A 10,000-nucleotide genomic window follows, 5' to 3' on the forward strand; every position below is an offset into this window, starting at 1 on the left:
AATGGCAGAGGAGAGAAAGACAGAAAGGGCACAAAAGAAGAGAGAAAGAATGATGAGTAGACTATGAGCTGGACAGACTGAAGATGTGAACAAGAGGACAAATGAATGCGGCAGGAAATATAGACATCAAAGGAACTGGTAAAAAAAGACACAATTCTGAATGCGCTTAATCATTTATTCATCTTGTTTTTCTCTTCCTCCTCTCGCTCACACACTCTTTCGCTCTCTCTCTCTCTCTCTCTCTCTCTCTCTCTATGTCTGACGCAGACATTGCCCTAATTACAACAGTGTGGTTAAAGAGAAAGAAAGAAAGAAAGCTAGCTTTGCACAACAGAAGGTAGGCCTATACGTGTACTTCTTCAAGTTGGCCTCTTGCACATGGCTTACTTAAGCCATGTGACATGGCTTACTTATGTACAAACATATCTCTCTTTGGTGGCTCACCTGGTAGGATCACATAACACATAAATAAGGCTATAGTCCTTCCCTCAGCTGGCCCGTGATCGAATCCGACCTGCGTCCGACCTGATCCTCTTTTCTGCATGTCATCCGCTCTCTCAATTCAATTCAAAGCGGCTTAATTGGCGTGAGAAACAATAATGTAGGTAGGCCTATACATTGCCAACGCAAAACTTTTAACTATACAATCAAAACAAAAGTATGTATAATTAAAAGGGAATAAAGACATGTGTAAACAGAGCTGTATTACATTGCAGCTGAAATAAATCCAACTTACAAAACCATAAGAATTGTGTATTTGCTGTCAGAAATAGTTATTAATCCATGTAGGAAATGTTAACTTGGGATAAACTTTTGAAACAAATGGCAGCAATATTTCAATGTTTTACATTCACTTGGTATAAAACCTTTGGGACAATTAGCAGCAGATTTTCTCTCTCTCTCTCTCCCAATGTGCACTGTCTCTATCCAAATACAACAGAAATACTGAAAAATCAATAAATACATTTCTCTCTCACAGGTGAATCATGGAAGATCGCTCATCCATCCATCCTTACTCCAACCATCAGCACCTGCACCGCCCTTCTTTCCAAGTAACAATTCCCAACCTCCAGAGCTCAGAGCTGGGATACTTTTCCTCCCAACCTCCCCTTGAGTCTTCTGGTTCAATCTCCACTCCAAACGTTTTCACAGGTGTGAGCGGGGAGAGCAGTGTGGACAGCGGAGGGTACGTGAGCGTGAGTGGCAACGGCCTGGAGGGAGATGCCAGTGTAGGAAGTCATTTTGATGGAGACGGTGGGTTGAAGAGCCATTTTGACAACAGCTGGTATGGCGGCTATAACAAGGAGGAGTCTTGGGACGAGGGGGAGAGTCGCGGAAGTCCAGTAGAGGATTTCTATAGAGCAGGTGAACGCTGCGGGAACAAAAATGACCTTCATCACTTCCGGAGCTGTGCGAGCGAGGACGGACAAGATGACATCAACGATTTTGCCACTGTCAAAGTCGAGGCGGACTACGACGGTTATGATGACTTTAGCTGCAAGGTTAAAGACAAGTCAGTTTACTGCAGAGAGGCTAATAGTAGCCACTATTCTAAACACAGGGGTTCTACCTGTCCATTTAGCGGCGCTAGGTCAACTGAGAGTTATTTAGGAGGGGAAGAGGAGTTTGGATCCAGCAGGAGCTTCGGTGATGATCCGTCTGGGCAGGCCGAGTTGAAGCCCGGGAGTTGGCTGACTCTCTCCTCACCGAGTCAGGCCCCGGAGCCTGGGGGCGACAGATGGAGAGGTGGCGTGAACTCTCAGACATCCGCGGTGTCTGCGGTGTGTCAACCGCACACTCAGAAGCTGGACTCGTTTTCTGAGGCGTTTCTCTCCCAACGGAAAAGAGGATTCCCCTTGATCAGCAATCCTATGGGCCAAATGTGGAGGTTTTGGCCTGGAACGGGAGAAGGTCCCGGACTGATCAAATCAAGCCACGCCAGCTGTGTTTTTGACACGCTGCCCGACTCACACCATCCTCCCTCGAGCTCTCCTTCTCTCCCCTCTCTGTCTTCTCCTCCCCCTACCTCGCACCATATGCCCTCAGTTCTTAGCCCCCCTCCCACACCGCTGCCTCCTCTCTCCCTCTCCCCTTCCAAAATGGACTCATTTGGGGGAGTCGGACACTCGGCGTTGAAGGGGTTAGATCCACTTGGTATGCTCCAGTTTTTCCCCCCACATGTACAGTCCCTGCCATCTGTCCACCCCTCTGGAATGATATGGAATCTTCCGCTGCCGTCTCACTGCTTGCCACAGCAGACAGGAGATTCCAAGAGCATTGTTGAGGGCCACCTGAGATCTTCCCATTTCGGTGAATATGGCAACCCGACAGGTAAGGCTATGTGTGTGTGTGCGTGCGTGCGTGCGTGCGTGCGTGCGTGCGTGCGTGCGTGCGTGCGTGCGTGTGTGCGTGCATGTGTGTGATTAACCAATAATACTGTAGAGTCTTGTTATTTTGTTTGTCTTGCCTTTGAATATTGCCAACTTTGTACCTATTCTTTCTTTTATTTTCCGGTCAAGGTCTTTTTCTGGGGCGTTTTTTTCTTGCACAATTGAGGGTCTTTTGTGGATAGGGAGTGTCACCTGTGGACCTGTAGGGCCCTTTGAGACTGTAGCGGTGGCTATACAAATAAACATGCGTTGAATTGTACTGGGTTCAGTAATATGTCTGAATCAGCAAAATAGACAGACCTGTACAGACAGTAATGTACTTAATGTAAGTTGCCTGACATAGGTCTTGTATAGTAGGTCTCTTGCCTTGATTTTTCAACAGCATTGTTCACAGTGACATCATGAATATTGTACGTAGCATGGATTTTATTATTCTTTGTACGGCTTGGCTCTGCAGGAGTTTTTGTAAGAGGGTCGGTCTGTGTGTCTGCATGCATGCGTCTGTCTGTGTTTCCAAAGCTTATCTCGCATACCATCAGCACAATTGCTACAACACTGCCAGTAGGCCAGTAGGCCAAAAAATTATACTTTTGGAAAATGTTTAATGGAAATTAACTTGGCTCTGATCGGGCTGAAATCTTGCCCAAATTTGGAGTCATACGACTTCATAGACCATTGGTTCTCAAAGTGGGGTCCGGGGACCCCGAGGGGTCCTTGGGTGGGTACCAGGGGGTCCCCAACAAAAAATTATAATATAGCGTCACAATCATTTTAACCACTTAAACACCATATTTCATACCTTGGCTATTCAAAAATAGCAGATATACAAGCTCATAGAGCGGCACCGAGTGCCGCGCTATGAGCTTGTAGATCTGCTATTTCTGAAAAATCCCTGGCATCAAATATTTTTTAGATGGGGGTCCGTAGCCAAATACATCCTTGACATGAAAAAGTTTGAGAACCACTGTGACTGACATCACAGGCTGGCGGCGCCGCTCCCCTGTGGATCCCGAGATTGCCTCGCGTTAATGTCTTCTTTCATTTTTCTTCCCTTCATCTTCTCTGTCAGCCAATCACAACGGCCCTCAGACCCCAGAGGCACCATTTGCCACCTCCTCATCCTCGCCTTCATCAAGCCGTCCATTCCTCGACGCTTCCCAAAACCTGTCCCACCTCTCCGGTCGACGTTATGAGGCAGGGAAGAGGCTCACTCCTTATATGGCATTGCACGAAGTGCAGAATGGATCTCTCGGCCAATCACATCCAAAGGTATGCAAGATGTTAGGCAGCCAAAATAACAACGTTAGTTGCATGGATTGCAGTTAAACAAATTTGGTGAATGTTTGGCACTGGCTTTTTTTTTTCCTTTTTAGCTGGAGACACAGTTTGAGCAAACTGAATTGTATATAAAAAATAAATGTATAAATAAAATAAAAGCACATGATGAGCGGTTCGATTCCGGCTTTAGAATTCTGTGGTAGGGCCTTCCCCCCTCTCTCTGATCTCAGTTTCCTGTGTCTCTAATGTCCTCATCTAAAAATAATTCTAATTGCCTCAGCGCATCAAAATCTTTGCAGGCAAATTAATTTGGTTCCCAATGCAGTTCTTGAAGGAAATGCGGTGTTAATTGCGTGTTGGTATCAGACACTGGAAAAAAAAAAAAAATCACCACAGTCCTCCGTTCTACAAGCTCTACAGCTCGTAGATTTTTTTTAAACCTTTTTTCCATTTTCGTTTGGTTTTTCTTTCTGTTAGTAAAGCATTGCAACGTAGGAAGTTTGAGTCCTCCAACATTGTATTTATTAACAAAACAGCAAAACGAAACCAAAATAGAAAAAGGTTAAAAACTTCCTAAATTGGTTCAAAATTCTCCAAGTCTTCTAAATCTGATAGGTCAGCTACATCAGCTGGTGAAGGAGCAGTCAAAATCACCAGATTCGGTGGGCAACACTGAATCTGGCTTAAGAAAAAATAAATAAACGTAGTCTCAAGTTACAGAGCTGTCTGAATCTAACCATCTGCCATCTTCTGACAGAATGCGACCCCGCAGATCTACACTGGAACTACATTTCCCAGCGTGCTTCACTCCAGCAGGGGCTTCAAGAAGGCCCACTACATCCCACGTCCGATCCTCAACCCAAAGCGCAGAGGCACAGGCCTCTACGCCTCCCTTTCATCATTCCATGTTAAAGAAGAACAGACAGCAAGCAGCGGAGAGGAAGGGCAGGGGTGTGAACTCTTACCGTGAGTATAGTCATGACAATACTTACAGCCCATTTGTAAAAACATTTAATAAATTCAAAGGTCAAAAGAGAAGAAAAAACCTGGGGGATTTTTGCTTAACCACATAAAATGTACTTCATCAAGCGACAACATATCTGCTCTAAGCTCACAAAGCATCAGACGCATGAACTTGTAGATCTTCTATTTTCGCTATTCTTGTAACATAAAAAAACATCAATGAAATTCTTTTGAAAGTTTGCCCCAAATACAGATACCAGTATGTTAAATTGTGATATTCTCAAACATTAATATCAAACACATCAGACAGCTTATATATCCTAAAAGGAAATGTCTGACCAGATGTCCTACAGCACATTTTTATGATGTTAACCCTACTGTATGTTTGTTGTAAATGGTAAATGGTGCATTTATATAGCACCTTGGGCTTTACAATGATTGTGCATTACATTCACCCACACATTCACACACAGACAGCAGAGGAAACCATGCAAGACTGAAACCGAGCAATTAGGGGTTCAGTATCTTGCTCAAGCACACTTCGACACTAACTCGGGATCGAACTGGCCGCTCTACCTCCTGAGCCACTGCCACTCCAGTGTGTGTAGTCACACTGGTGGTGTGGGTGTAGTCTTATGTTCTTGTTTATGGTGCTTGTGGTGTTGTTTTAGTTGTCCATCCTTTTTTTTGTTTATGTGCAGTCTTATGGCTGTGTACTCTAAAGCTATGATTTGACAGGTCTAACCAGTGGGAAAAAAGGTTTTAATAAAGTGCTTCAAGAACTCCTTCTCTCTCTCTCTCTCTCTCTCTCTCTCTCTCTCTCTCTCTCTCTCTCTCTCTCTCTCTCTCTCTCTCTCTCTCTCTCAGGTGCATCAACGTGGGTCCTGACTTTCAGGCAGACCTTCCTCCACGTGTCCTGAAGTGGGAGGAGTCACTGGCCCGGTCACCTAACGAGGAGTCGCCCAGGGAACAGTTGCTGTGGAAACCGTGGGAGCAGGGTAACAACTCCCAACTTCAAGGTGACAGGAGAAAATACTTAGAAAATACTCAAATACATCTAATAGAAAAGCTTGGAACACATAAGCGGATGGCATAGTAATGATAAGATTTATATTGTAGTAGGCTATGTGTCATACGCTGAGAAATGTTCCATGAATTATTCAATATAAAACATTTCATGAATTATTGAGTGTGAGTGTGTGTGTGTGTGTGTGTGTGTGTGTGTGTGTGTGTGTGTGTGTGTGTGTGTGTGTGTGTGTGTGTGTGTGTGTGTGTGTGTGTGTGTGTGTGTGTGTGTGTGTGTGTCTGTGTGTGTGTGTCTGTGTGTCTGTGTCTGTGTCTGTGTCTGTGCGTGTGCGTGCGTGTGTGTAGTGGAGAGCCTGTTGTCAATGTGTAGTTCCAGCTGCCTACCAGGAGGGGGCAGTAACATGGAGCTGGCTCTGCACTGTCTACACTACTGTCAGGGAGACACAATGGTAACTCATCTATTCCATGGACATAAATACGTAGACGCCTCATTGGCCACTGGGCCAACACCACGACCATATTATGTAGTGCAGCTTGCCATAACTCCACTACAAGACATATGCTTTACAGCAGTGGTTCTCAAACTTTTTCATGTCAAGGACCCCCAAAATGATATGTATTTGGCTGCGGACCCCCATCTCGAGTGCTGTATAAAATATGGTTAAAGTGGTTAAAATGATTGTGACGCTATATCAACTAATTTAGCTGGGGACCCCCTGCTACCCCCCCCCCCCCCCCAAGGACCCCTGGGGGTCCCCGGACCCCACTTTGAGAACCAATGCTTTATAGCACCTGTGACTAAAACTTGTTTAACCATTAGGCTACTTTTGTTATTATCTGTGTAAGATAAGGTGTTTTTGATATGAAATGAAATATGGCAATGATGCATCTTTTTTTTTGTATATCTACATTAAATATACATTTATGATTTATTCTGACTTTCATGCTCACATACACTCACTCACTCACTCACTCACTCACTCACTCACTCACTCACTCACTCACTCACTCACTCACTCTCTGCTTTCATCTATCTGTCTTGCAGGCTACGTTGGAGATGCTCCTCTTCTCTCAGCCTGCACACACAGAGGACTATCACTATTCTGGTAATGTTTGAACATTCAATGTCATTCTGTAGTGGAGTAGATCTTATCAGTGCTCTTTAGCTCCAGACGGAGGTTATGTTTTCGCCTCATTCCTTTTGTCTGTTTTAGCTGTCTGTATAGAGCGTCGCAGTTCCCGCCCACTTCCTGTTTTTTTTTGGTGCCGGAAGAAAAAACTCAATGCATTTTTCCATTGACATTTCCAAAAATATTTATATCTATTAATTTAAGCCTCGAATCAAGCCATCACGAGATGACATGAATCATGACCATAAAACGTTTTTTTTCTGTGATTTTTTTTTATTTTATATTTAATTATATGATATACTATATTTAATAAATACCCTTTGTTTTGCCGTTTTCAACAAAAAAAAAATCACAGAATCAAATGTTTATGGTCATGATTCATGTCATGTCATGATGGCTTGATTCGAGGCTTAAATTAATAGATATAAATATTTTTGGAAATGTCAATGGAAAAATGCATTGAGTTTTTTCTTCCGGCACCAAAAAAAACAGGAAGTGGGCGGGAACTGCGACGCTCTATATGATAACTCGACAACAGAGGCCAAAAGAGGTGATACACTTTGCGATTGAAAGGGTCAGAGGTCAAGGTCACAGCCATAAGGTCAAAATGCCATAATCGGTCATATAGCTCAGGAATGAAGAGACTTGAGAGAGAGATGAGGTTTGATGCGTTGCATTTGTACAAAATTAGATTTGCAGTCTGTGATGTCACACTGTGCTATCAAATGATGTCATAATGTACACATTGGTGGATTGTCACAGAATTTGGTAGGAATGGTGAGTAGGCAAAGAGATGGCTTCTTTTTTTTTTTACTTAAAAAAGATCAAAGGTCAAGGTCACAGTCAAGGTCCAAATTACTCATTCATATTGAAGGTGGAAATGGAATATCTTGACAATTGCATAGTGTTGGCTGAGGTATACACTCTACTGTGAGTGCTTTCTAGAGATGATTAAAGGCTTTTTTCTGGTTTGCTCATTGTAGACAAACAGGGTAAAGGGAACGGAGAGCAAGGACATGCAACATACTGTAGTTCATGTGTGTGTTATTAATTCATTATGGTCGAGGGTGGTCCTGGGGTGCCCGATTTTACATCTGAGCCTTTCTGAAGCTGTCCTAGGCCTAATTCACCAGAACGTCTGTAATGGGAGGTGCTCGTTTAATAATGACATAATTGTCTCAGCACAAAAAGGTTTATCAAGCTGATTAACCTCTGTGCAGGAGCATGGGACACGTGCAGCATAATTGCGGGAGCATCAGGATCCCCATCCACCATACACACACTGACGTCTAAGCCAGGCGAAGCCTCTCTGTTGTTTGCGCCTAACCTTTTAAACCAATCATAAACAACCGCTAATGCTTAAATACCTCTTCCTTCACATACGCAAGCAGTTGACTGATGAGTTGGACCTGAACGAGGTGTTGAAAAGCTTTGACGACCCCAGTGCTTTCGGAAATAGGGGAATAACCAGTGTCCATGGTGCTGATTGATTGATTGATTGATTGATTGATTTCATATTGTTAGATTTAGCTATTGATAGATGACACAAGATTTAACAAAACTGTTATGCATTGTTATGCAGACTGTAGCCTAGTTATGCGTTTGTTAAGTAGACATTGTATTTCATGTATTTTATTCGCCATCTGGCTGCATCATTACAGTGTTGTTGAAGTTGCTCTGCTTGTCTGAAGCAGACAGCGCTTACAGCTAGAGCAGAGCATCAATGTACAATCTGGTGACAATGAGCAGGGATCATAAAAATCACAGTATGTTTGCTTGTCATTCCCTTGCTCTCACTCAACAGATGCTTATCTTTACATAAGGCTCCTGTTTTTTAGGCTGAAATTCAACTACGGCAATTATAGTACCTGGTTTCTTCTTCTTCTGGGTAGCTCTCTGGACAGATCTGATTTGGTCTGAATGACATGTGTCCACCCCGTCCAGGGCTAAATGTCTGTTGTTGTTTAAACGTGTAGAAGCAATGAAACATACAACTGACACATACAATACAAGTGTGTTGAATAGAATAAGGTAACAAAAATGCATGTTTTTAGTCATCTTGTAAGGGGACTGAATGTCATTATTTGTATCAGCAAGGCAAATAATACCTTTCCCACTGTAAGTTACATACAATGGTAGGCATTGTAGTCCAGGTAATTCTGTACAGTATGTGTCTAGCTTTGGCTAGTAGCATTCATTCTATTTCTCCCAGTCTTTGTCTCTCTTTCAATCTCTCTGTTTGGCCCTCCCTCCTTCTCTCTCTCTCTTCTCTGTATCTGTTGCTGACTCCCTCAGTATTTGAGGCTGTGTTGGTCTGCCAGAGAGTAGGTACACAGAGCTCTCTCTGTTCCCAATAACTTCTTACATGGTGGGAGTTGTCCCCATAGAATTCAAGCCAAGACGAGTCAGACCTGTTTCTTTTCCAACATGAACAACAGCAGAGCACACTCAAGCCTCACAGGTGTAATTACTGTAGCAATTATCTACACAGATCAAAAAGTATGCTCTCTTTCTCTGTTTTCTCTCAGGTGATGGTCAGAGATTGCAAATTCTTTTTCAGGAACATGTCCACATTTTGGCATTTCAGTTATGTACTCTTTCACACACTTTGGGCACCACGGGAGGTATAGTGTATGTTTTTGTTCCGCCTGATTTAGAAGACGCTGTTGACATAACTTGTTCTGCATGGGAGCCTGAGATGGCTGTGGGTGACTTTGTCCATGTTTAAATTTGGCTGGTTTATTTTCATTTCACAGATACGCCCAGATGTTACACTTCAAGCAACAACCTGCTGTACTATATTTTTTAGCTAGTTCCCACAACCTACCCTTATATCAGGCTGGCAGTCCAGTATGTGCAGTGTACATTGCAGTTGAAATGGATCAGTAATTATAGAATGCTTTATAATGTACTATTATTGTTGTTATAAAGCAGTATTTATGAGTTCTTATAACTATAATTACACAGTGTTATAAGCAGATTATAATGCATTATAAGTATGTTTTAATGCATTATATAGACATGGGATGCATAGCAAGTGTTACAGTTCGGGATTGTTACTTTAAAATGTTCCTGTTTTCCCTTTCCTCCCATCTTTGGCTCTCTTTCTCTTTCAAATCCTTAATGTCTACCTCTCCTCCCTCTTAAATTCTCTCCTTTTTTTGTCTCACTGTCTAGGTAGTGACCTTTGGACAGACAGTGAGAAGGATTTCT

The 10,000-nt window shown here is 43.0% G+C and overlaps 1 protein-coding gene across 1 annotated transcript in view; it reads left to right on the forward strand.

Moving 5' to 3' along the window:
- Positions 1-271: 271 nt before the first annotated feature.
- The window catches only part of LOC308101418 (uncharacterized protein), a gene marked incomplete at its 3' end in the record, with an annotated part of 11,531 nt that continues 1,802 nt past the window's right edge, over positions 272-10,000 (forward strand). Inside the window, exons 1-8 of the mRNA XM_080450838.1 lie at positions 272-337; positions 980-2,331; positions 3,460-3,659; positions 4,426-4,634; positions 5,499-5,650; positions 6,003-6,106; positions 6,703-6,763; positions 9,965-10,000. The exon at positions 9,965-10,000 is cut by the window's right edge and continues 53 nt beyond it. Coding sequence (XP_080306964.1) covers positions 987-2,331; positions 3,460-3,659; positions 4,426-4,634; positions 5,499-5,650; positions 6,003-6,106; positions 6,703-6,763; positions 9,965-10,000 — 2,107 coding nt within the window. The 5' untranslated portion in view covers positions 272-337; positions 980-986. The remainder of the gene's footprint in view (positions 338-979; positions 2,332-3,459; positions 3,660-4,425; positions 4,635-5,498; positions 5,651-6,002; positions 6,107-6,702; positions 6,764-9,964) is intronic.

Source organism: Gymnoscopelus braueri (genome assembly GCF_963280865.1).
Source record: "Gymnoscopelus braueri genome assembly, chromosome: 15".
Taxonomy (NCBI): Eukaryota; Metazoa; Chordata; class Actinopteri; order Myctophiformes; family Myctophidae; genus Gymnoscopelus; species Gymnoscopelus braueri.